General features: G+C 46.0%; 1 protein-coding gene across 1 annotated transcript in view; it reads left to right on the plus strand.

Annotated features, from left to right (window-relative positions):
• The first annotated feature begins 380 nt into the window (after window positions 1-380).
• NT5DC2 (5'-nucleotidase domain containing 2) overlaps window positions 381-26,909 on the plus strand; it is a 26,855-nt gene continuing 326 nt past the window's right edge. Inside the window, exons 1-14 of the mRNA XM_030458631.1 lie at window positions 381-725; window positions 7,904-8,088; window positions 8,864-8,938; window positions 10,243-10,298; window positions 12,012-12,105; window positions 15,336-15,464; window positions 18,647-18,707; window positions 19,353-19,455; window positions 19,955-20,056; window positions 21,836-21,917; window positions 25,467-25,553; window positions 26,043-26,183; window positions 26,412-26,476; window positions 26,903-26,909. The exon at window positions 26,903-26,909 is cut by the window's right edge and continues 326 nt beyond it. Of these exons, the coding sequence (XP_030314491.1) occupies window positions 443-725; window positions 7,904-8,088; window positions 8,864-8,938; window positions 10,243-10,298; window positions 12,012-12,105; window positions 15,336-15,464; window positions 18,647-18,707; window positions 19,353-19,455; window positions 19,955-20,056; window positions 21,836-21,917; window positions 25,467-25,553; window positions 26,043-26,183; window positions 26,412-26,476; window positions 26,903-26,909 (1,470 nt within the window). The 5' untranslated portion in view covers window positions 381-442. The remainder of the gene's footprint in view (window positions 726-7,903; window positions 8,089-8,863; window positions 8,939-10,242; window positions 10,299-12,011; window positions 12,106-15,335; window positions 15,465-18,646; window positions 18,708-19,352; window positions 19,456-19,954; window positions 20,057-21,835; window positions 21,918-25,466; window positions 25,554-26,042; window positions 26,184-26,411; window positions 26,477-26,902) is intronic.

The following is a 26,909-nucleotide window of genomic DNA, read 5'->3' on the forward strand; positions in this document are numbered from 1 at the left end:
CCTGATTGGGCGGGGCGGGGATGGGGGCGGGGTTTCTGTGAGGGGCAGCCTCGCACCCTCTCCCCTCCCCCCGCCCCCCTCACTTCACGTCCCCCGCCTGAGGGGCCGGAGCGCGGCCCGCGGAGCCTCCCCCCCCGTCCCGCCCCGCTCCTCCCTCACCACCGACCCCCTCCCCACCGACCCCCGACCCCTTCCCCGCTCCCCACCGACCCCTGCCCCGCTCCTCCGGCGGCCGCCCAGAGCCGCACCCCCGAGCTCCTCCCGGCGAGGCGTGGCGAGGCCCGGCCCGGCCCGGCCCCCTCGCACCGCGCGGCGGGGATTGGCCGCCCGGCGGGTGCTGCCGCGGGCCCGGGCCCCGGCGGCGGGGAGCCGAGCAGAACGGAGGCAGCGGTAGCCCCGGCGTTTCGCGGGCTGCCCTGAGGCTGCAGCGTCCGGCGGGACCATGGCGGCGCTGGGCATGGCGGCGCTGGGGAGAGGCGGCGGCGCGGCCCCCCGGCTCCTGGCCGTGGCCGTCTCCTACCAGAGCTGCCGCCCCAAAGCCAGCCAGTGCCCCGGGGACGGCGGCCACGGGCAGACCCGGGACCACCACCCGGCGGCCCCTGGCAGAGCCCGGCGCGGTGGAGAGCCCGGCCCCGCCGCGGGCAGCCAACCCCTGCCACCTGAGGGAGCCGACACCAAGAACTACTTGTGGGCCAGGTACCACGAGATGAAGAAGCTGGTCTACGGTAAGGGCCGCCCCGGGACTGCCACGTCCTGCCGCGCTTGAGCTTTTCTCATTAATTATTTATTTTCCGCTTTTTTTTTTTTTTTTTTTTTTTTTCGTTTTTTCTTTGCATCTCGGTGTTTTTCCCCGCGCTGCAGAACCGGGGCTGTGCCCATTGCCGCGCAGCTGCGGGGCTGAGGAGCCTTCTCCTTGGCAGTGCCATCTGCACGTCCCCAGCCCCCGGGGCCCTCTGGGGCGGTTCCATTTCGATTGAAACTTGACCCTGGTCTTCTTCTCCCCATCCTGGGTTTCTTCCTTCTGTGAACATCCCTCGGCTGCTCTCAGCGTTTCGGGACGTGGGGTACATGAGGTTCATTGCAAAGTGGCCTCCCCAGCGAGGATATCGTCGTGGCAAATGGTCTAAATGATGGGCTTGTGGCGTTTTTCTGTAATGTGCTATCGGTTGGCATATGGAAACGTGGTTAGACTAAGACAAATAGAGATGTTGAATGAAGTGGTGGGGGTCTCTGGGTTCCAGCTTGTAACACGGCGTTGGCACATGGGTGAGAGCTGCTGGGGTGTCTCCTGATCCGGAGCTCAGTTTGTGTTACAGATGTGAAGCACCTTGTACTCCTGCGTGCAGGCACGGTTTTGCTCCTTTGGCCAAGGGGTTACCTGGCTCCGCCAGGTACCTTGGGATCCTGCTGAGGGAGGAGAAAATTCATGCCACGCACCAAATCTGATCATGCCTAAAACTGGACTGCAGTCTTTTTGGCAGCAGCTGGTCTTCACGGTATTAAGTACTCCTAAAAATGTGAAGAAATAGCTTTCATGGCATAAAGGCAAGAAACTTCTTCCTGCTGGTTTCTTGATTCTTTAAAAGCTGAAGGTAAGCTCCATAGAGAGCTAGGAAGGGTGACACCGTGTCTGCTGTTTTGTAGCTGTTAGCTTTTGTTTAGCTAAGGATTTGGAGGACAGCAGCAGCCCTAGGCATCGGGGAGAACCGTCTCATTGTTCTGAGATTGACAAGTTTTGTCATTCTTTCCTCCCCCACATTCCAGTCTACCAGATTTGATGTAGAATCTGAAGTCTTTCGTTGATGCACAAATGTAAAGGAATTAGCTGCTGGTCGTTGGGTGCTCAGCCTGCTGCATTCCAGATTTTGCAGGACGAGCTGCTGAAGGCAGGATAGGGTGCTGGCAGAGGAGAGTAGCTTTTTATTAAGTCCCTGCTCTAAGACTGAGTTGTGATTTTAGCCTCACTGGTTGAAAGAAACTCCACCTCACAAGACTTTTAATGGGTTTTGGACTTTAATGTCCTCAAATATTTTTTTCTTTTCCGTAATAGTATTGAAGTTGTAAATGCAGCTAGGTTAATAGGCTGTGTCATGGTCTCTTGGGAAAATGTTCATTTTGCTATGAGACAGATTGTGAAGTTTGTATTCACATAATTAAACTCCACAGGGATGCAAGAGATACAGTTATCACTTGAGGCAGGGGACTAATCAGCAGGATGAAATGCAAAATGAAGTTGGGTGAAGTAGCTCGTGTTACAGAGCAGACTCTGTACGGACCTTCAAGTAACTATCAGATGTGTTAAATAAGAATTCTCTCATTACTTTAAGGAATAGTTCACCAATGCAAAGATTGTCAAGAAGTTACATAAGCAGAGATGGTCCAAGTTGGTTCTTGCTGTTGGTTTGACAACTAAACCAAGTTGTACAAATGTGTCATCAGTCTGTTCCTTTGTTCTTGGTTTTTAACTTTGGTGTAAAAGAGAGTGTTTATGATTGGGTTATGGATTTGAAAACATTGTCACCTCTCAGTACCCATCAGCACTGAGTTTGAGAAAACTCCTGTTGTGCCATCTTCCTTCTCTGAAACTCCACCTTTATGAAGTCCTTTGTTGTATATTCTCAGTTACTGCTATTGATTTTGGAGACAGCTCTCTGCCAGGAGAATTTGTTATGTGTTTTCAAACTAGCTCTTGCTTAGGGCCTGATTTATGGAGCAATGTTGTAGTTTTGCACAGAGAGGATTCCGTGATAAATGCTGACCAAGCTGAACAGGGCAGGAAGTGTATGATGAGAGCTTCTGTACAGTAAAACTCAGTGCTGTGATGGGTTTGGTGGCCAGAGCCCGGGCATCAGAAGTTCTCAGCTTCATAGAAACACACCTGTGTTCTGCCAGGCTTGAGTGTGGTGTACAAAGGACACAACAAGGTGCAGCTGAGGTAAAATCTCCCATTAGTGTTAGCTCAGGAGAAGCCATTTTCTTCATTATTCCTCCTTTGCAACAGTGACTCTTTCATTACCTGCAAAAATTCGAGGCTACTACTTCTACTTAATGTGTTGGTCTTTTTTTTTTCTTCTCTGCCAGAAGGAAAAGTATAATCACATTTGTCAGAGGGGTGGTGCTCAGAAAAACTTGCTGTGTTCTGATGTGATGGCATCTGATGTGTCAAGGAAGGCTGATGTGCTCTCTGTAAGCAATGTCTGGAGTTTTGCACTCTAGGAATCACCCAGTCCTGAAAGTCCTGAAATGGAACTGGCACACCAGTGAGGATCTGGCTGTAAGCAAGCATGTCTGATTTTTGCTAGATCTTTCAAACTTGTAATTTTTGTAGCTACAACAAATCAGCTTTTCCCTTAACATAACTATTAAAATTGTCATGGAGGGGAAAGAAGTTGAGTGTGGTTAAATGTGGGTGCTACAGGGAATAGAGAAAAGTCTGTAGGCAGCAAGAACTTGGTTACAACACTGATAATACTGAGGGTGGAGTTCAGAGGTAGTCCTCACTCTTTCCAGTTGATGTGGATCAAGTGATACCTTTGCATCTCAGTACTGAAGCCCCAGCCAGCAATGTGTCTATCACATTTGGAAATGTTGGAGAGAAGATGACACCCCCGTGTGATGGCTGCATGGGTGATTTGGTTGTGGTGCTGAGGGGGTTTTTGCAATCCCCAGCACATTTTGATTCCTCTTGTGTCACTGATATCAAGCAGGCACAAAGACTGAAGTGCCTCACTCAGGAAACAAGTCCAGTGCTGTGGCAATGAATGCCCTGTGAGTGGCTATGGGAGTGTGCACATCTCATGGCTTGTGGTACCTGTGGGTGCAGTTGGGACTGGGAATGAGAATTAGTGGCCAGAACTGGAAGTGCAGCCAGGTGAGTTAACTTCCAGTCCTACTTTCCTACACTTCGATGCCTTTTTCTTGTAAAGAGTTCTTTTAGCAGCATTTATCTAGTGCCTTTGTGTGTATAAAAAATGTTTTCCTGGAATGAAATAGTATTTTTTATATGGTTTTTGGTTTGTCTAAATTTCATTGTCAAGAAATTCCAAAATATTTAGGCATAATGGCATAAATTCAAAACTATGCTCCAGGCTAATTTTCATCACTCCTTTAACATGATTCCTCTGTCATTTAATATTCCTTAAGTACTATTTCCCACTCTCTACCCTCTTGGTAGAGGCACCTTTGGCTGGTTGGAGGGCTTTGCAGGAAATGGTGCAAATCAACACTCCCAAAGGATAAGGAGGTACTTGGAAGGGAGGGAAACTGGCAGTTTGTGTAAAAAAAGCAGCTCAGTGTGAGCAAAGGGAACTTTCTGATTCATGTGGAGGGTAGTGGCCATCTGCTTCTCAGCAGATGAACTTTTCATTCTTTTCCTCCCTAGTTTTAAAAAATAATTAGTGCAGATGTCTGCTGTGTTGAACCTCTGGGAGTACAAAGGTGTGAGAGAGTTTTTCACATCAGAAAGGACCATATGGTTTCTTGGCACCTCTAATTGTTGCTCACAGTTAATTACCTCCTTTTGTTTCCATCTCTGCTGTCATGTTGGGATTGTTTTATTGCTTTCTAACAATGGGGACTATTGCCTGGGAAGAGGCACTTGTGCTGCCATATTCTGATTTAAGCAGCTGTTCAGTCTCGTAGTAGTAAAATTAACATGTTGTGTGTTTACTTGGCATTTGCTTCCAGTTGTAAAAAATGCATGGATCAAACATGCTTTCTTGTGGTCTGTCTTTGTTGCTGGGTTTCATCGTTAACTGTGGATATGCAGACACTTCCCTTAAAAGAGTCAGAGTTTCAAACTGGAGCAAATTGTGCAAGTATGCAGATTCCAGGAGGTTGTATGTACTGCAAGAGCTGGTTCTGCCCCACTCAGATGTACACGTGCCATTTTCCCTTAGATCACACTTCTGGGGTGAAGTGCTGAATAGACAGTAATGGGCTGTGGTTTCCCTTTCCAGTTAGGACCCAGATGGAAAGGGAAGTTGATATTGTAATTCTTTCTAAACAACCATAACTGGTTTTAAAATTGAAGGGTTTGGGGTTTTTTTTTTTGTTGTTGTTGTTGTTGTTGTTGTTGGTTTTTTTCTGTAATGTATCCTATCTGTCCAGCAATCTGTCTCAGTGTCTTGGCAGAGGAAAAGAAAATCTATTGTTCTTGAAAAATGGCATCTTCCAGGACTTCTGGATAGTCCTTTGTTTGTTTTGACTCCAGGATTGCCATGCAAACTGAGCAAAAGGTCTGCTGAATGTCAGCAGGGCCCAGGACTGAATTAAGCAGTCAAAAAAAAAAAAAAAAAAGCAAACCAATGCTGCAAGTTGCATTTACAATGAGCCAAACGTGCAGCATGAGTCTCTGGACTGAAAATCCAAAGCTTTTCCCTTCTCTATAGGAGGTCAATGACTCTGAAACCACTGCCACTTTAAGGTGGAGGATGACAGCATGGAAAGCTATCAGGAAGCTGCTGTGAGGTTGGTTTTGTGACAGTGATGTGGGGTGCTCCAGGAAGTGGGGAGGGGGAACACCTTACGTGTGTGCATCTTTGGCTGTTACAAGGAAAGAGAGAAGATATTGTGACAAAATGTCTGAGTGGGGTGAAAAGAGCTGGACTGGAGGCTGTCAGAGTGCAGCAGAGAGGCTCTGCATTTTTGAGGATGGCTTCATCTGGTGGGTCTAAATGTATTTCATAAGTTGTACTGTGGCACAGTTACTGCTTACACTCCGATCACAGATAACACTCACTGTGTTCCTGGCCAATCTCAGACTGCCCTTGCACAAAACCACACTGTCCCTTAGCTTTTCCTGCCTACTTTTGCAGAAGGTGCGTGTGTTGTTGAGTCTAAATGGGTCTTGTCCTCTGTGGAAGGAGAAACTTTGGGCAGAGGTATTTTGCGTTATTCTCAGGCCATGGAAATATTTTGTTATAAATCTGTTAGCAAATGGTGAATTTTGGAAGGGCTTGACTTCTCTGTAGGGATATGGTAGCAGCCAGTGGGGGCATTTGTCCTAAAAGTGCTTTCATTGGGAAAGCAGTGCATATTTGCACTGTGATGTGATTGGTATTGTGCTGTTTTCCTTGTGAGGAAAAAAACATAACACACTGCAAATCCCAGTGTGTACGTAGAAAAAGATCTTCCCACAAGTTGTCAGGAGGTGAGGACAGGAAGCGGAGCTTTTTTTTTTTTTTTTTAATAGTGCAGAGAGCATTTATCTTGAGAGGATGAAAGTTGCAACCATCTGAGTCCTATTTAAACTTCCCATCTCTTAAAATCCCAGTGGAAAGTACTCTGATTGCATCCGCTCCCTTCAGCCTCTTCCAGGAACTTTGCCACCAACAGAGTCACTGAAAGAGGGCTCTTGTTTTAGCTGTGCAGCCAGTAAGTCAGCCTGCCTTAAAATATTGCTTTCTTTTCTAGTAATTCCCTTCTAGTTGATCTGGTGAATTGCATCTGAAGGCCAAAGCAAAGTGAGCTAGGAGAGAGGGCTGCTATTTTTTCTAATGCACCTCTCCTGAAAAATAAGTATTATGATATATCCAAATCCTCTATTTATTTGGTCACCTTTTTAGATTAGTGAACACAAATGTGCTCTGGACTTCAAGAAAGTCCAGAATTTTACCTAAATTCTTCTTCTCCCAAAGTCTTCATTGGGAATGTCTGGTGTCTCTTTCTAACAATAGGGTTTTTTTGGTTTAGATTCAGATGAAACTTGGTTTTATAGCAAGCAAGCCATAGAGAACAGGCACGAGTTCTTGCTAACAGCCAAAAGTTAGGCAGGAAGGGAAAAAGAAATCCTACCCACTGATGCTGTGGAGGAGCTAGGAAATGTCTGCACTTTTGCTATCAAAGAGAAATTGCCTCTTTCAGGGTCAAGGAAATGTCTCCTTCCCATCTCTGTCCCCCAGTGTGGATGTGACTCGGCCACCTATTACAGAACTATTTTTATTGCTCTTTCTCATCGTGCCACAAACCCCTGGTAGAGCAGGAGGCCTGGGGAGGGGTCTGTTCCTGTCCCTCCCATTGCAGCACTGCTAAAACTCTCTGCTCTCTAGACTAGCTCTAAAAATGGTAGAAGAGCTGCTAGGTCACTTAACCCCCATTTTCCCTGTGGTCTGGGGATATTCACAAGTATCTTGAACAGTTTTGAAGTGGTAAACCACATGCAAGGACTGAGCTGTTTCTGCAGCTGTTTATCAGAGGAAAGCAGATAACTCGCTGCTATCTGCATGACGTGCTCCAAGAGAAGAGCTTAGTGTGTTGGGGTTGTTTTACATTTTGTTGATGTTTATACAAAACCTCATTTTATCCTGCTGATTAATAATAATAATAAAAAAGCCCTAGTGCAGGATTGCTCTGTGAAGTCTGGCTGCTTTTGTGAGAAACAACAAATACCATAAGGGAAACCTCAACATATGTAGTTTGAAGTAATCTACTAATCTAGATTTCTCAAAGGGGAGCATTAGCCTGTTTGTCTTGCTCAAGTTTTAAGTGAGGGGTGCATGTTTTTTGATGGCATACTATAGCCACCTTTCCTGGCAGTGAGTGAGCTTGCTGAACATGCTGCTGATGTGAGCTAGAAATTTGACATTCAAAAATCTCCAGTCTGCTTTGCTTCATGTAGGCCAGAGACCCGAGGACATTGTTTTGCAGCCTCCTGACTCAAAAGGTCAGACTTGCTGTGAAAGTGGTTTGCATCATCACCAGATGCAGCCAGAGGTTTCACAGTGTCTGCTTTCATGGGGAGGATTGTTTGAGTGTGTTAACAGCAGTAGCTTTTGACAGCAGCCCTGTGCTCCTTTGCTGCTGCTGTGGGGTACTTCCAGCTGCTCTCAGGTCCAGAACAAAAAGTTGACATTTCAGTGATGCTCTCAGTTTCTCTAACATCTCCTCTTTCTCCTTCTCTTAGATCTCCTTCCACCAGGAGTCTGCAATCTCCTCAACCCAGCTGCTATCTATGCTAACAACGAGATCAGCCTGAGAGATGTTGAGATCTATGGCTTTGACTATGATTACACATTAGCACAATATTCTAATTTGCTACACTCAATGATTTTCAACACTGCCAGAGATATCTTAATAGAGCAATTCAAGGTAATGATGGGCTAAGAATTTCCACTCAATTAAGCTTACTGCTCTCTTTGCAATGCCCCAGATGCATCCAAAATGCTGCTTTGTGCATGTGTCACTTCTTTTATTGGGATAAATTTCATGTTTCACAATCTTTAATTGAAGAAAGTTTTGTCTGTATATGGAATTAATTTCCTCTGAGACAATTTACCATGCTCTACGTTTTTGAGAGCAAGAATGTATAGAGCTCCATATAAACATCAAGCAAGAACCTTAGTCTAGAAAGGTCTGGCTTGTTTTACCTAATTATGGAAATCATCCCTACAGAACTCAAGGTGCACATGGTGGATAAGCATGTGTTTATGTCTATCTTGAAGTCATGCAGAACCTGACATGTGCAAGTCAATGTGAATGACACTCTATAGCATGTCCAATAATGGACACCCTGTTTGCATTAGGTGGCCAGTGTGTGCATTTTCTTCTCATGTGTTTCTTTTCAGAGGGGCACTGCTTTGCCAAATACATGCATTGACCAGAACTTACTAAAAATATCCTTGCTGAGTGAATCTTCTGTTTTCACCAGTGTCCCTTATGTGAGAGAAATTAGTTTTGGGGATCCTGATCCTTTCTGTCTTATCCATTTTCTTTGTTGAAGGGGCTAAGTAAAGGGCACCTGTTCCTTGGTCAGTTTGATTGGGGGTGGAGAGGACTAGCAGGACTACCCAGCTCAACAGATGAAGTAATTTCGTTGATAACCCAACACTTTTTCTTCTAACCATGTCACTGTCTGTCTCCCCAGTACCCAGAAGGGCTTGGGAGGTATGACTACATTCCAGGATTTGCCATACGAGGACTTCACTATGATGTACAAAAGGTAGGCTGTACAAAGTTCAGTCTCCTGGGCTTTGTCTTACATTGTATTATGTTTTTAGTGGAAATACTTCCTGTCATTGCTTACAATGATCACCAAGCTATCAGTGAGATACATAGTCTGGCTTGCTGTGCTTTTCATTCTATGGGTGCTGCTTGCTTATAAACTTTCCAAGGGAAAGATGTCTTTTGTGTTTGTCTGTCCTCTTTAGAATGGGGCATTCTATCAACAACTTTGGGTGAACAATCTGAATTTAAAAGTCAGTTAATTCCACAAGCTAATTAATAGAAAACTCAGCTTGTTCGTGTGATCATTGCTGTCTTTCAGGAAATTTAGACAACAAACCTCAATCCTGCATCTAAAAGTGTTTCTCTAATAAAAGTCTTACTCTAATAATAGCAGTGACTTGTCAGGAGAATGCTTTAGGAAACCTTCCCCACCCCCTACCCCGAATAAAAAGACTGCCTGGAAAAAGATCCAAGCTACTTGAGATGCATGTTTCTTAGAGGCACAGGCAAGCAAAGGAGAAGCGTTAGTTGTAACCCTTTTCAGTGCTTTGGACCGATTCCCTGAGAGGCTGATGCCCGATGGTGCAAGGTTGGATGCAGCAGCTGGAAAGTTGCTTCACTGTAGCAGCTTTTCTTATCTTGAGCTTTAAGTAAATTCAGGGAAGTGCAGGGAAGACAGGCTGGAGTGTGTGTGCTGTTCTCCAGCAGTGGGGGGGGGAAGGAAGAGAGAGTCTGATACAAAAAATGCAAAGAAAGCCCTAATGTTACCAGCCTGGTGTGCTTGTCAGTATCTTTGCTTATACGCCTACTGCGGAGGGAAAAAAGTGGTGGAGGGAGGAGTTCTTGTGACAATAAAATCAGTGGGTGCAGCTGCACTCTAAACCAAAACTTACCCATTTGGTTTTGCTTGAGATAAATGTGATGAGAAACAGATCTCTTGTGCACAGAAAGCTCCTTTGGAATGTGTGTGCTTTTGGAAGGGAGATAAGAAAACACTGTTTTGAGTCACAGAAACATTGTTCTCTCCACTTTTCAGCTGCATCCCTGTCCCTGGACACTCCTGTCCACAAACTTTGGAGTGTAGCAGACATCAGTATTTGGCTCATAAAATGATGCTCTTTTATCAGAGAGACCAGTAAAAAGGCACAGTATGAATAAGTGTCTGTAAAAATACCTGGAGAGTAAATGAAGCTTCAAGTACACAGATGGGGGATCTTTATATTGAACTTTATTTTCTAAATGTCATTTGCTTTTCTTTGTAACCTGCCCAATTCTAACAGTAAATATCCCTTGTCACAGAGTCTTCTGATGAAGATTGATGCTTTCCACTATGTCCAGCTGGGGACAGCATATAGGTTTGTGAATTCTGAATGTCATTCTCTAAATGCCCATATATTCAAAAGTGGATCACTAAATCTGAGGGTAGGTTCACAGCACACAGAGTTGTATTTTTTGAGCAGAGCACAATCACATCTGGCTTATCCTGTTTGCACTTGCTTCAAATGCTTACCTGGCATATAATTGCAGGGAGGTTTTTTTCTCAAGCACCTCAAGCCAAGTGTGGGTGGGAAGACCTGGAGCTTTTTGTAATGGTTAATAACACATCTGGTCACGTACTCTGGTGGTGGCTGAGTTGCAGCTATAGCACGCCTGTGTTAACATCTCTGAACAGACAGTGCAACTGGGAAGGGCCTCTGCTGTGTGTTGTCCACGTGCAGGCCTGTCTTCTCCCAGCTGGAGTGTATCCCAGCAGTGGCCTTGTCACAAAGCTAAGCAGAGAGTGGTCTGGATGTGTAAGTAAAATCATAAAGCAGTGCTGACATGCCTAAAAAAGTAATGATGCATCAGAATCTGGGATCAGTTTAAGGCCTTGGTTGTCCTATTTTTCCTTCTCTTCATTTCTTCAAGGAGAGCTGGATGTGCTTTGGAACAAGTGGCTGAAACAGTGCAGAGAATACTTTGCTCCAAAAAGTTGTAAGACTGGAGACTGGCAGAAAATCTTGCCCCAAAATAGAGTGGAGGGTGATGTGTACAGAATAGTAATTCATAGATATTGGTAGCAAAGCTTCTGTAAATCTGTATTGTATTTCCTGAGCATGGAAGCCAATGTTTTTTTGGTTTTTTTTTTCTTGAATTCTGCCATTTTGCTGTTAAGCTTCAGTAAACACTGTAAGAATATTAAGAAGGGAGTTTCATAATCAGAGAGAATCAGCTTCTTTGAGTGCTAGCTTGGGGAGGGGATGTTACTGCCCCATATTTCACTTCAGTTTCATGAGGACATTTGTAGCTAAAATGCATTGAAACTTTTTTCCCTATTATCCATTTGTAACAATCCTTCTTGAAGTGTCCTTTTCCCTAAGTGTTCTTTCCTTTTGAGCACAGCTGAGGCAAGTCAAGACTTCTCAGGTCTGTAGCATGATTAAATAAGATAGGAGAAAGGGAAAGTTTCTGATTGCTTAAATAAACAGCCATCAAAAATTACGAAAGAGGCAAAACCTGCAGCAGTCAGATAACCTGATGTTCAGGAATGCTATAGCTCACAGCCATACCTGTGATGATGGGGTTTTGGGGAAAAACAGCAATCTCTGTTGAATGGTTTTAGTAAAGATCTTGTTTTGCTTAAGAAAACTGAGTTAGTAGGAAACTATTTTCAGAAAGTGCTTTTCCTACACCTTTGCATTTAATGGTGATACACCTCGTGGAAGCAACCCCTCCAAAACTACAGCTCCTCAGTGCTGCCAAAGTCAGGTCATGGGGTGATTTGGTGGGGCAGTCCTGTCAGTAGATTGACAGCATGCAGAGGGAGGGAGGCCTCTCTCTGAACTCTGCTGGAATGTGGATAAAGCCCCTCAATTAACTCGGAGAAGCAAACAAGGTATTTGAAAAATGTCTTGGGAAGGATTTTATGTGAATCCTAAGAAACCAGGCTCTGTGGTTATCTCTTTTGTGCAAGAGAAATGTGTTTTTCAGAAAGGAGCCTGATGGTCCTGTCTTCTCTTTCTCTGCAGTTAGTAGCACTATGGAGACTGGTGATTATTGACAAACTATTTGTCTTATTTCGTGTCTAGAGGCCTCAAACCAGTGCCTGATGAAGAATTAATTGAACTCTATGGTGGCACACAGCACATCCCCCTGTACCAGATGAGTGACTTCTATGGCAAGGTATTTATTGCAAACCCTTTATTACTATCATGCAGTAGCTCTTTTAGCAGCTAGGAAAACAGAGAATGCATCTGCATGTAAATGACTTCAGCCTCCCTTGGACTCCAAAAGGCTCAGTCCCCAGTGAGCTGCAGTGTGTGGTTTTGTTCTAGTGGGAATTTGCCCCAGAGGTTATTAGCATGTGAAAGCTTTCATAAGCACCGGGGCTATTGGCCTGGAGACTGTATGGAGAGGTTCCTGCCTTTTTCCTTGGCCAAATCTAGCTCCCAAGCTACCAGGACAGCCTGCAGTGATGGTGTTTGCAGTGAGTTGTGTGGGAGGGGGTATGTCTGTGTAGCAGTGCCTTTCTCTCTTTGCTTTTGGGTAGAGTTTTTTTCCTTGATGAAGGAGATCTCCCCCTCCACACTGTTTCAGCCCTGCCCAAGTGGCTATTAGTTATAGGGTTGGCATCCATGAATGTTAATGGGTTTTCTTAGGCAGAAAAGCTGACTCACAGTAAAGGACTGAAATTCTGCCCATGGGAGCTGTGGAAATCATTTGGTTGACTGAACCAGAGGAAGTTAGAAGAAAATTTTTTTCCTTAAGTGCCTGATGTGGTGCAGTAGGCAAGCAGGGCCATTCACATCCTTTCCCTCCAGAACTGCTTTGTTTCTTGCCCTTTGTTAGTTCAGTTGCCTTAGGGGAAGCTGGAAGGAGAAGGATCAGTTTCCTCTGGTAATACCCCTTTGAGTCTGCTCTGTGAAGTCTCCTGCAAGGTCATGTTTGGATTTCTCTGTCTCTCTCTTGGGAACAATTAATCCGAGTCGTTGCTTTCTGCATAAATACATACACTGTTTATAGCTCAGTGTTGTTTTCAGCTTTGCAATAGGATGTTTCTGTTTAGAATTCAGTATCTGTCTGTAAACTGCACTTGATCAGCCTCCTGCTGTGCAGCTCTCCTTGCTCCTGGAAAATGTGAGATTAATTCACCTTTCTTTTTAAATAATTGTAAGCACTAAATATGCTTTGATATGTGGCCTTTCTGTGTTACTTTGTATGTACCAGGTGTTGTCTTCTGTTGTTCAGTACTGAAAAATTCAGTGTAACATTTGGCCACAGAAGTAGGGAGAGCAGTTTATTCTTTGCAACAGGTCAATCTCACAACTTAATAATGTAGCAAACTCCATAAAATAACAGGTGAATCCCAAAGGGAAGGAAAGCACAGACAACTAATGACTTTTGCATTCAGCATTGTCTGCTCAGCCTGTGCCACTAACTTAATGGGAAAATGTATGAGTCAAGGTAGTCTGCCAAGCTGCTGTTGCTGCCTGTATGAAGGTAGCAGGAAGGTCTGCCAGGTCAGTGATTCCAGGCAACAAGTGGGACTGATGTAGCTGAAGCACATAAATATTTTCCCTTAGAGGTTTTATTGATTCCCTGCTGGCAGGAATATGTGGACAGCTACCAGCATCCCAACACCTGCAGCTGGTGGGCACAGATCTTGGCCAGGGTTGGACAGTGCAGCTTTGACTGGAAGGACCAGTGCAGGCCAGTATTGAAGGTGGAGATCTCATGGGTGTTGTGGAACAAGTGTACATAGTGTTCTTTCTAAACCTGTGGTCCAGTTTTCAGCCTGACTTATGTCAGGATATCTGCTGTAAGGAAGTCAAGGCCACTAAAGGGAGGGGGAAAGCTGGACTTGCCTTGTGGGATGGTAACACAAGGCACAAAAGCAAAATCAGAGTTGACTGACTACAAGGTAGGTTTTTATTGTTAACTCTGAACACTGAACTGTCTCCTCTAGGCTTAAGGTCTTGAAAGGTGGGACAGGTCATTTCTTGCTGTGCTCTGCTAAATGTCATACCTAGGATTTCAGTAGGAGCTCCCTATCTGTGTGCCTCTTGATACTGCCCCAGAATCCCTGGACAGGAAAAAAAGGTGTGGGATGTTTTCAGTTGCTAGTGGGAGAAACATCCCCTTTGCAACCACACATCAAAATGGACAGAAGTCTGTTGAAAGGACTCAGTAGGTATGTCTAAGCAGCACCACCACGTGCTGTATGTGGCCTAAACTTGAGGCTTTGTGTCCTCTTCTGCTGTAGGTCAAGTTGCTCTATGCTGGCTGGCTGGATGGATGGATATTGTGTAACCCTCAGCACACAGGCATAGCTTCTGATCGTCTACCCTTACCAGACCAGATTAAATGGGAGATGTTTCTGTTGTGACATCCTGACGTGACTGTTACACATGGTTTTTCATTAGTCAGGATGTGCCCTTTCAGCTGCACCAGCTGTACCTTCTATGATCTTTTGGATGTTGTTTTCAGGTGTGCCCTTCACACAGCTATAATACCTGTCTTCTGGTGTGGAGCTGTTATCCTAGAGAGTTGCAACTGGGTTGCCAGAGCACCTCTGGTGACAGCATTAACTGGGAGGGCTGTGCACCTCCCAAATTGCTTTTTATGTAGAAGACCTTTAACTGTTCCCTTGACTGATCCAGCAGTTCACTGATGAAAAATGGATTCCAGCTTCAGCTTACCATTAAAATTCCCCATAGTCCTCTGCTCAGGTGGTACATACTGAATAAAAAAAAGCTTTATTCTACTGGATGACCTCTCTGGAGCTGTTGACCTACTCATAGGTTTGTAATCAATAGGCAATAAAAATAGCAGATGTGTGGGAGAGCTGCAACCTTGCCTAATGCAAGGGGAGTTATTCTTTGGTCAGGATTTAGTTGTCCATTTCCACTTGACTACTGAATGGGATGAAGTTCCTTTTCTTATTATTTCTTTCCTTATTTCTTCTTATTTGTGCCCATTCTGCTTTTCCTTAGTCACTCAAGGGCAGGTAGGGACTGACAAACTGCTTGTTGGAGTGATTTATGGATTGCTGTGTGAAACCTCACTGGAATGTGGTTAGAGCAGCTTTAGTGCCCCTGTCAGCCTGTGTCTAGGACTGACTCCCTGCTTCTTCCACCTTCACCCCGCAGTGAATGATGCAGCATTTGTGTAATAATTTCTGTGAAGAAGAAGCCTCTATCTTGACAGGTGTTAATTCATTAAGATGTGTTTTGGTTAAGAACAGAGGGCCACTTGCTGAATGGCTGGGAGTTTCCACACTAGTGTATTCCTTTTGGTTAGCCTGGAATGTCTTCCAGATAGTACTGGGTAATGTGAACTTATTTGTTGGCTCTACTGTTTTGGGTTTTTAAATTATTTTTGTTTAATGTGTCTTGTTAATTTTTACTTTCCAGGGGCCATCACTTAAGCAGTTTATGGATATTTTTTCTCTTCCTGAAATGACACTGCTCTCTTCAGTCATTGATTACTTCATAACTCATGGCATTGAGTTTGACCAGGTCCATCTTTACAAGGATATATCTGTAAGTAAAACATCAGCTGCCCCATAGTTCATCCCACATCAGCTCTGTGAGCTCTTTGGCTTCTTTGCATCACTGAGCTCTGCAGTACCCAACCCTACAGGGCTGTTAGTGGCCTAAGATGACAGTATTGTTGCCCCTTTAGATAAAACCATTACCAGGGCATATTCAGAGCTGTGTTCTCAGAGCATGGTAGATTTCTGTCTGTACTACAGAGGTGGTGTTGCTGTACATCACCTCTTGCATTATCCTAACCCAGGCTGGTTAGGCTGAAGGGCCTTACATGGGAAATGTGTCACAAAGCATGTGTAAATGTTTTCTGGTTCTGCAGACTTTTAAGTTCTATGTTTTCCTGTTAATATCTCATTTGTCACAGAGGCTTGGTCTGACTGTGTCCCAAACAGTTGCCCTTACACAGTGATGACTGTGAAACACCTGCCCTTGCCTACTCTGAGAATCCAACCCTTCCTTTTGCAGAACCAAGTAGTTTGATGCTTTTGGGATGTTTCCAGTGGGTGACTGTAGCTTTCAAGAGACAGTTACTCCAAGATGTTAACTGTGCACTCCAGCTTCATTCCTGGCGTTTGAAAGGGCTGCCTGGGATTATCAGCATTGTTCGGGGATACTGTCTGACTTCTTAGTTAATGCTTTAGGCAAGATGTAGGTGCTTGAGGTTTCTGCCCTGGGTGACATCTGTTGCTAAGTGATGCATGGCATTCCCTGGCTGCCAAACCTTTTTTTGTGCCTTCATTGCATGGAGAGGATTTTTTTTATTTGTACCTTGTGGGAATCTTATGCTCATTCACTGGTAGCAGCCTGTACATACACTGTTCAGTCTTCTGGTGAGGGAAATGACACATCTGTGCTGTTGCTTTTGTGATAAAGATCCACCCTGTCAGCTTTGCTGCAGCCAAGGATTACAGTTTACACTCTGGCCTTGTGTTAGTGCTTGATAAGAGCACACCAGCCAGGTTCTGCAAGGCCTTAGTGTGTTTCTAGGGTGTTAGGTGGGTAGCTGTTCTCACTCTGAAAATGGGTAGAGGCAATACAGCTGAATCCTGAGCCCTTTGTGAAGAATATCTCCTCAGCCTTCTCTGGAGGTTAAAGTGGATTTATTCCTAATTGGAATCTGCAGAGCAAGTGAGTGGTGGCCATAGCCTAGGAAAGACTCAACACAGGGAAAACAGTATGCTTGAAGCCCAAAACTCCCTAGTGCTAGTCTGGCATTTGTCATCACATCCTTTGCAGAGGGATGTGGTTGGTTATTCTTGAGTGACTGAGGTAGGCAGAGAGCTACAACAGAATAGCTGTGCCTGTGCCTGAAATCTATAGTGAAAAAATAGGAACCATCCTGTGCTCTCACCAGAAGAGTCCTTGCTTTTCTCTGTACAGTGGGGGTAAACAAGAAATGGTTTGTGGCCATCAGCACAGAGATCCTGCTGTGCCTACAGGGGCAGGAGTCTGAGGGGACTGTCAGAGCCCCCACTGTTATTACACACAGTGGGCTGAGACGTGTCTAAACCTGACACTGTGCTGTGCTGTTTAGTGGTGATCCTGAATGCAGCACACTGTGTCTGGGAGCAGGCTGAGTGTTAGAGACCCTGCACTGACTCAAACAGGCAGACCCTGAGGCAGTGGTGAAGGTTGAAGCTGATGTGTAAACCAATTAATCCTCTCACACCAGTTTGATCACTTCAGATTTGTGAGTAAGAGCATTTGAGAGTGAGAACATACAGTTTATCCTGCTTCTCTTTGGAGGAGTTTTTGAGCCTTGTTTGACATCTCCCCAAGATTTTACCTGCAGGAACCTTATAGTTCTTTCCCCCCCCCCCTCTTTTTTTTTTGCTGATTTTGCTTTTTTGGGGTCACAGCTGTAGAGAAGGAGAACACTGGAATCACTTGTTGCTCTGCAGAAGTAGCTTTGCCACAAATCCAAAGCTTTGCTTGCTTTTACTAGGAGTGCTGATCAAGAGAAAGTTGTTATTTGGTTAAAGGTCTTACATTTTGTCTGGTTTCTTTCCAATAAGGCAGTCTCTTGATGAATGAGATGTGACCTCTGCCTTTTTACCATTCAAATCCATGTGGTGGAAAGAGACTCCTAAAACTCTGTAAGAAGAGATGCCTCCTCCTTCATTGTCCTTTATTCAAGTTGTAAATTCTGGTTCTCTCCCAGCTTTGACAGAAATGATTTTTGGGGTGATGAGCAGGTCTCACCAGCAGTGCCATGGGACCAGGTGGCTTTGGGGGCAAGTGTCACTGTAGCTACATCAGTGGCAAGTGTGGAAATACTGAAAGGGCAACTCCCTAAGGGAGCACACACAGTATAATGGGATTTAAGGGTCCTGGGGAAGTGCAGTATCTGTTTACCTGTTTTAATTGTCAGGGATGAAAACAGTACCATTAAGACAATCATTTGCATGTGCAAACAGTGTAAAATGTGTTGCTGCTCTGGAAATGGTTCTGTGTATCTGGCATATCTCACTGGATTGAGATGGGAAGAATCTCAGTTGGGTGTGTCCAAAAATTTGTAGTATCTTGGCCTCTAGCCTGGAAAATTGAGGAAATCTGGAAGCCTTTGACAGTATCTGTTTTAACTTGCCTTCCTCCTGAAAAAATCACCCTCCTAGTAGAAGTTTCTCCTCTGCCTGTGCCCACTGGCACCTGAGGCTGGGAGCTGTAGCCCTTTGGCTTTGAGGAGCATTTTGGAATGACAGATGCTCAGCTCTGCTGCTGTTTGCTTCAGCCATCCTCTCATCCTTTGGGTCACATTTGCCAGGGCTTGCACAGGCATAGGGAAGAAGAAAAACCAGCTAGTGCCTGGGCCAGTATGGTTTGGGGGAGTAAACAGTTCTGGAATTGCAGTCTTGGAGTCTTGATTGCTTTGATAACAGTGTGTTAACACATGCTGGTTTCCAGGGGTAGGAAGGAAAATGTACTTTGATGATAGTTTTTGTACTGCATCAGCTGAGCTAGCCACTGTGTTTGGGTTTTTTGGTTGGTTTTTTTTTTTTTTTTTGCATGTTGGTGAGTTTCCTCTGCTTAGTATTAATGTAGGTTTTGTTCATTCAGCAAGAAGGGATGTGTCATTACTGTCCTGGCCATCAGTGGTGGCAGTAGGTTTGACTGCTGGGAAACAGGAATGCTATCTGTAAAACTGAAACTCTTTTCCCTGCTGTTTTCTTTAGGATGCCATTAGAGATGTACATGTGAAAGGAGTGATGTACAAATGGATTGAAAAAGATCTGGGTGAGTTAAGTCCAGCTCTGGTGCCGAATCCATTTTGATGTGTCACATACTGTGTGGTAGTGCAAGATATGTGTAGGCCCTGGATGCAGTCACAGGTGTCAGGGGATGGAGAAATTGATGAAATACTTGATTGTGCCATGCCTAAAGGCAGCTGAGGGGTAGAGTGGTGTTAAGAACCAAGTGGTATTTAGGGTCAGGTGGAGAATCTATTTTAATGGAGGAAATGGCCTTAATCCTTGTGTTTCTTTTTTGCTTCAGCTTGCAAGTGAGGGGTACTGTCCCTGGCATGATGTGAACATGCAAAGCCACCATCTGGGAAGGGTTCTCAGTCATGCAGGGCAAAGAGAGCTCCTGGTAGCAGCATGGCCTGGAGTGGCTGTTCTTGCCCTTTAAGACAGTTTATGATGAACCTTCTTTTATGCCAGACTTCCAGTTCCTCAGTCTTGCTTTTTCCTCTAGATGGGATTGCTGAGGCTGAAGAAAGCTGTTTTGTCCCTATGGTGGTTCACTACCTGCCTCCCTGAGGTGGATCAGGCCTTTTGCATCTTCAGTGGCATAGGGGCTGGGTTGGGTTTTGTTTTTAAAATAATGTGGTCATGAGTTATGTCAAAATTTTTGATTGATGTCCATTTTATTCCAATCCAGAACGATATATTCTGCATGGGGATGAAATCTATGCTGTGCTAAACAGACTGGTGAACCACAAGAAGAAACTCTTCCTCATTACAAACAGTCCCTTCAGCTTTGTGTGAGTACTGTTACTGCACATCAATGGGTTACCACGTCACAGCAAGAGCTGTGCAGGGCAGCCTCTCCTGTCAGCATCTGAAAGTTGTGTGCTAGAGGTTTTTGTGGCAGTAGTCATGAGAGTGCTCTCTGGGCACCAGTTGTGGTAAACGTTGCACCCACAGCTCCCTCTCCACTACTTGACTTGCTTTTTGAAGAGGATATTAGGCTGTGGCTCAGTGTTACAGAGCTGCCACTTTGCATTACCTCTAGCAGCTTTTGCTGCATCACAGATTTCTCTGGGCTTGCCATGGTAGCAGAAGAAAGGGTGGGACAGCTTGAAACAAAGTGCTGCTACACCAATCCTCCATGCAATGAGGGAGCCTTGGGGGATACACAATCCTCTGTGCTTTCAGTTACTGAAAAGGAGAATAAATTTAGGGCGGACTGTTGTGAAGATGCAATGCTGAGTGAAAAAAAGAGAACTGGATCTGTTAACTTTTCTGTTCCTTTGCCCTCAGGGACAAAGGGATGAAGCACATGGTTGGCAAGAACTGGCGGGAGTTGTTTGACATGGTGATTGTGCAGGCTGACAAACCCAACTTCTTCACTGACCGGCGGAAGTACGTGTGCTGCAGGGGGACTGAGGTGTTTGAACCCCTTGCCTGGAGTAAATGCATCTCTCTACCTTCCAGAAAAGTAGTGGGTTTGTAAGCATAATCTAGGTCCAGTAGGCATCAGCCTTCCAGTGCCCTCTCAGATACTCCCGGGGGAGCTAAAAAGTGACCAGTCTGGCAAAAATGTGGAAATAATGGATAATTGCAAGTAGAAGGTATATTTCTAATATTGACCATCTTAAGCCTCATCAGTTTTGTCTTAACTTAGATTTTTAGGAATATTTATGTGTTTTATATTTAAATATTTAGAAAGGAAAGAGTGGAATGGTGTATATGAAGGGTGGCCATTTCTTGGCTCTAGCTCTTCAGAATATGCCATAATCTTTCCTTTTCAGCAAACATCTATGTTTTTTGATGTATTTGGTGGGGGTTTTGATGGTGGTGTTTTGTTTTGTTTTGGTTTTTTTTCTCTTAAGTTACTGGAAAGATGCTGTTTTGTAATTGGCAGCTCTGGAAGCCTTAGTACATGGCAGTTGTGTTTTGTGGTTTTGGCAGCAGGAGCTGCCAAGGGACTAGCTAGCAGAGGAGTTGCTGTCCTCACTTTGCTCTTTATATTATTGGCTTTGGGAGCTTGTGTCTGCTTTACTGTCTCAACTTATGACTGACCAAGGATTACTGCACTTGAGGGAGATGTCTTTTTTTTCCTCTCAACATACTTTCTTCTCCAATTTCCCAGGCCACTTGCATAAACAGAAATAAACCTGTGAAATGGTTTTGCAAACCGTGCTGACCTGGTAAAGGTTTTCCTCATGAGATGTGGGTGCAGTGTGTTACAAACACAGCCTGTAGCTATGATGCTGTGGCCTTCTAGAAGATAAGCACCATGCAGCCATAAGGTTTTAGGTCCACTCTTGTAATGGGCCAGTGAAATGAGAGGTCACATACACCTAAGGTGAGAGGAAACCTGATGTGGAGGAGATAAAACCTGTGAGCTGTGGAGTGTTTTCTCTGAGGGAAAATGCAGGTGTGCACTTGAGACCACTTGTGCGTGAGGAGTCTCTTGTGCCAGTAGGCTGTTGAATTCATGGTGGGAGCTCATGATGGGAGGCTGAGTTCTGCCCTGTGGCAGCTCAGGATCTTGTAGTACTTCTGGATGAGACTGTACTCTGCTTGCAGCAGCAGCAGTTTCATACCAAGGCTTTTGGTCCTAGAGTTCACAGTTTGGGCCTCCTAAGAGAACAGTGCTCCCATCAAGCATGAGTATTCATGGGGGTCAAGTAACTTGTTTCTTCTGTCCAAGTGGAAGGTAAGGATGTAAACCCTCAGGAGTAACAGGAGCCAGCTCTGGTCAGTTGCTGAGATCAACATGGAGACTGCTTTCCACCCACTCTGGAGGCTGCTTTATCCTGTTAAGACATTCCATGCTCTCTGCTGGGCTGGAGTCCAGGCAGACTGGGAAGTGTTTCATAGCAAATCCCTCTTGGCCATAGCATTTGAGAGGCAGTCTGTAGTAGTATTATTTTTCCCCCTCTCTGTATCTGAAAAGCAAAATGAGTTTTTTAGGGATGTTGCCATGAGATGGTTACAGTCAGTGGCAACGTTCTGAAAAGGTACCTCTTGCACACTTTCTCTTTCCCTGAGAAAATAGTGCAGAAGGTCACTTCTCACGTAGAGCTTTTATTAGGAGTTGTTGCACAGGTAAACAAGTTTTCTGATTCAAATGCTGTTGCTGGGTAACAATCACCAAAAATCAAGAGAAGCTGACATCTGCCCCCTTTATTCCAGACCTTTTAGAAAGCTGGATGACAAAGGCTCACTGCAGTGGGACAAAATAAACCAGCTGGAGAAAGGAAAGATCTACAAAGAGGTAAAGTGACCTGGATGCATGAAGAGTATGAGGTGAAAGTCTGAAATGGTGGGGACTTGGAAGAAACCTGCAATTGTGAAAGTCACTGAAAAAGAGGAAAATGGCTTAGTCAGAGTGAGGGGAAATGATGGGTTCTTTTGTAAGTCACTTGTGTATGTTTGATGTTTGAAAAGTAAAAAATGGAAGTCCTTGAGAAGAGCACCTGTGTTAGTTAGAAGCCATTTGTAAGAAGAGAGACTCCAAAGCTCTGTGCTGCACCATCTGGAGGGTTGGGAGTTGTCCTGTGTCCACATGCAGAGAGCTCTTGCTGGCCAGGTAGGACACTGTCCCCCCAAATGCTTCCAGAGTGTCTCTTGGCATGCTGAGGAGCAATAGCCTTGTGATTTGCATGCCTCCAAAGAGTCTTCCAGGTTCTGCTGGGATCTAAGCAATGGAATGAAGTGTCTTTCTGTGTTGGGAATTCCTGCCAAGGCATGTGCAGCCTGTTCACCATGCAGTAGACCAAGTTCTCAGAATGGTGTGGGATGGATGCTTCATGCCAGCTCTAGGAGGGGCAGCCACAGCTTCTTACAGCTGCAGGAGGCAGAGCTGAAATAAAGTGTAACAGATTCTGGGTAGGAAGGGTTCTTATCTACAGCCCTGAAACAGTTTCCCACACAACTCTGTGTGTGGATCATGCTGCAGAAAGCTGTGTAAGGGGTGTGATGTATCCCACCCAACTCAGGCTTGGCATTAGAGATGCAGGAACAGGGACAAGCAGGGAAAAAGCAGAGCAGGGCCAGTTGAGGGTGCTGGGTGCTTGCCTTTCTGGCCAGGAGGACCTGTGCTGAATTAGCATTCTCAAGGCTTTTCCCTGTTAGTGTGAGAAGGGTAGTAGGGAAACATCCTCTGCAAGTATAGCAGGGGTCAGTCGACCCCTCCTGCCCCCGTGTACAGTGAAAGCTTGACCCTAAGAGCTCTGTTCTGACATTGGCCACCATGGCCAATAGCACAGTTTTCCCTTGGCTTTTCTGATGTCCTGGTCCCAAAACCCTTGTCCTGAAGGTCCTCCAAAGAGCACGCTGATTCAGGATAAGAAGGCAGAGCTCTCTGCAATCTGATGTGTATGCAAAGATCTTCCACACCTCAAAATCATCCTCCATAAGGTTGGAAAAGGTGAACTTGTGGAGGAGGGAGCAGAGAAACCAAGGTGATCAAATAGGGTACAAAGCCTGGCTCCTTTCTCTCTCCTGTTCCTGAAGGAGAAGCCTGCCCAAAGGATGGGCTGTTACTTTGGTGAACTTGCTGCCTTGGGGTGTTCTCCCTGCAGCTGCTCTGTCCCCAGAGAACAAGTTGCCTCTGGCTTTAGGACGGGTTGTTCTTGGTTGTGTGAGCTGTCCATTCCCATGGGAAAAAACTGTTGGTGAGAGCAGAGTCAAGTAACTGGGACCTGACCTGTGGCAGAAAAGTAGGTCATGTCCTTGAGTAATGCTGTTGGGAAGCCTCTGGCCTATCCAGTGGGTCTGTCAAAGGACTCTGCTAGCATCCTGTCCTCTGCCAAGAGCCAGGAGCTGGGAACATGCAAGCAGAATGCATACAAAGTCTCTCCCATGGGCAAACTTTCCCAGTGACTTAGCAACTCCCTCTGAAGAAAAGGTGCACCTCAGCTATGGGGATTATTGCTGAACTCAATTCTGCTCTTGACCACCCCCATCTTGTGGTCACAGGTTGCTCACCCAAATGGATGGTGCATCAGGGAGAAGAAAAGATGAGGGAGGAATGAGGGATGGGTGAGACTTTGGGGTCCTCTCCAGTTCTCCCCCATGGCAGTGTTCATCCAGCTGCATCAAAGTTGTTCTTCAGTGGTTCATGGGATGTGACAGAGAATGTATCTTAGCTGTAGTCCACCCTGTCCCCAGCATTTTTGGTTTCTTGGGGTGCCACAATATGCTTCTTTCTGGCAAGTGTTAGTGGCCACAGACCTTGCTGTGCTGATGACATTGCCAGAGGCCTCTGAGCAGACTTGTTCCTGTCCTCTGAAGCACAGCTGTAAGGTGGTTGTTCTGTGGGTATCTCATACAAATAGGATCTCAGGGGCTGGTGTTTTGCACAGGAGACTGGGAAGTTCAAGTGATGGCCCTCTAGTCCCTCCTTTCTGACAGAATGGGTGTTTCTTGTCTGTGGCATGTGTGTACTCCTGTCCTGCCCTCAGTGTCCCATCTCGGGAGGGGGAGAGGAGCACAGCCAGTTCCTGGAGGTCACCTAACAGGTCTGTGGCTCAGTGGAGGTCCATGCATGGGTTTCCTGGTTGTTCAAGCAAAACAACCATCCTCCTCCCAAGGCTGTGGGTATTTCCCTGCTCTGCCAGTGGCTTCTTGAGCAACCTTCAAGTGAACAGCAGCAATGTCATCTCCAAGAAAAGCTGATGCCTGCCTGGCCCCATGCATCTGTGCTGTTCAGGGAAGTCTGCACAGCTCCAGTGATGCTGCAGCAGTGAGGTGCTCAGCACCCTGGTTCTGGGCACCCTTTGCAGTGCACAGAGTGTGCTGCCAGTGGCTGTGATGGGAGCTGCCTTGGGCTTGAGAAACTTGTGCCTGGGCTGGTGCTGTTGTGCTATCTCTGTCCTGGCACTGGAGACTGTCTGGAGAGATTGCTGCTGAGTGGTTCCCAGGTTTGCACTGATTGCTTCTGCTGGCACAGTCTGGTCTGCTGGTGTTGATGGGGCCTTTTTTTTTCCTTGTGGGTTTTGTTTCTGTTGTGACTCATGTGGAAAACTTGTCTGGAAATGGAAAGGGAGTCCCTGAAGTCTCTGTATGTGGATGGATGTTTGGGAAGCTTTGAAAGCTGCTCTGTGCTGTGCTTCAGTTGCTGCTTTGGGGGCTGGTTTAAGTTTATTTTACTTAGCTACCCAAGCTGCTTGGGCTTTTGGCTTGGCAGAAGCAATTCCTGAGAACGTGTGGGTGTTGTTAATCTCGTGGGTTGGGAAAGTGGTCAGTGATGTGAGAACAACCTCAAATGCTCCTGACTCCTAAAACCTTGCTTGTTAGTGCTCATCTTACCTCCCAGGTACCCTGTAAGGTGAAGTCTTTATCACCTGAGCCTAACAAATTCTGCACCCAGAACACGTGGAGCTGTTTCTATCTGTGGCTCAGGCTTTTCTTGTTTAGGTGTGTTTTACTTTTGGCCTCTAAACTGATTCTTTCTTTGCCTTTTTAATCAGTGGAGTCCTCTTGACTTGCTGTGCCCTAGAGCACAGAACTTCCTCCTGAATTGCCTGTTGGGTTTGGAGGAGTTTCTGGATTTTTCTGCACCCTGAGAAAAGCTCAGGGATGTGCAGGGGAGTTGTCTCATGGGAAGCAAGTGAGATAAGGTTGACAAGGACAGAAACCTCTGGGTTTGGATGGTAGAGGAGTGAGCAGGTTGACATCTCACAAGACTCACAATCATCTGCATGCTGTAAGGTGCCCCATGCAATTGCATGGACAAGGGTTGGCTGCCCAGCACTGTGCAGCAAGGATGAAGGTGTTTGGTCTGTAACCACATTTTTCTCTTTGCTCTTTTGACTTGCAGGGGAACCTCTTTGATTTTCTGAGGCTGACAGGCTGGCGTGGCTCCAAAGTGCTCTACTTTGGCGACCATCTGTACAGTGACCTTGCAGTAAGTGGAAAGGTCTCAGGTCTCTGCTCTCCAGTGAGGAGGGAGCAGACCTGCATGACTGCTGCCATTGCAACACTGGTGGAGTGTACGGCAGGGCCCTGCTCCAAGTGCTCAGGTGTCCAGTGTGCTGTGCTTGTGCTCTGCAGGCTGTGGCTTTCCAGGCACCCGTAGGTCACATAAGCATCCCCACTCTACTGTGCAGAATCAAGCAGGGGAGAAAGGGCTCCTGATGGTAAAGAACAGGGCTTCTGTGGGTAAAGAACATCTGCAGGTCTGTGAACCTGAGATCAGGTTGTGTGGATCCAACATTTCTCCACAGCTGGTGGCCAGGAGATGCCTGTTAGCAGCATGACCTGATGTGGGCCCTGGATGCCTGTCCCCTGAGAATCTCTAATGGGAACAGACCACTCTTCTAGAAAACAGGGTTGTGTTTGGCTTTCAGTCTTTGTGTTGAATGCTTGGTTGTTTTTTTTTCACCTCGACCTCCAGGACCTCATGCTGCGTCACGGCTGGAGGACCGGAGCCATCGTCCCAGAACTGGAGACAGAGATTCGGATCATAAACACAGAGCAGTACATGCACTCCCTGACCTGGCAGCAGGCCCTGACAGGGCTGCTGGAGAGAATGCAGGTAACCAGCTCTGACTGAGCAGGACGGGCACTCTGCTGCCTTCTGAGTCTGGCTTGGGCTTAGTGTGGGAATGGGGGACAGGGTCTTGCCTGTGTTTTCAAAAATGTCTTTTCCTACTCCTGGTGCAGGGAGCTTGTGGGTTTGTGAGTTACAGTGCAGAATGAGGGGGAACTGAGGTGAGGCCTACAGGGCTGATGAAATGTGGAGCTTTCTTGCTGTTCTTTGCAGATGTATCAGGATGCGGAGTCAAAGCAAGTACTGCTGGAGTGGATGAAGGAACGTCAGGAAATCAGGTGAACATCACTCCCCTTTGCACATGAGGTCTCTTGAGGGCTCCCAGGCCCAGGCACTGTGTCTGATTTGTAACCTGTTTTGGGTTGTTGCAGCTGTTGCTCTGTAGTTCTCCCTGGAGCCCTGTGTCTGTCAGGGATGCAGCAGTGCAGCTCTGCAGCCTGGGAGGTTGGATGGGTTTGAAGGCAGGATGGGAAAGGGGTGGTTGTGTCTGTCACCCTGAAGGGGGGGGAGGTTGGGGGACTGCCTGCTGCTGCAACTCCTGTCTGCCCCTAACAGGTGACAATCAAGAGTGAGAGGGCAGTGACTGTTCATCAGGGTCTGCATCGCAGCCAGGGGGTGATGCCAAAACACCTTCTGGAAAATGGAGGGGGAGGAATCTGTGAGCGTGGCCTTTTCTCTACAGAGCCCCCTCTCTTTCCTCTCAGGTCACTG

The sequence above is a fragment of the Calypte anna genome, chromosome 12, assembly GCF_003957555.1.
Source record: "Calypte anna isolate BGI_N300 chromosome 12, bCalAnn1_v1.p, whole genome shotgun sequence".
NCBI lineage: Eukaryota > Metazoa > Chordata > Aves > Apodiformes > Trochilidae > Calypte > Calypte anna.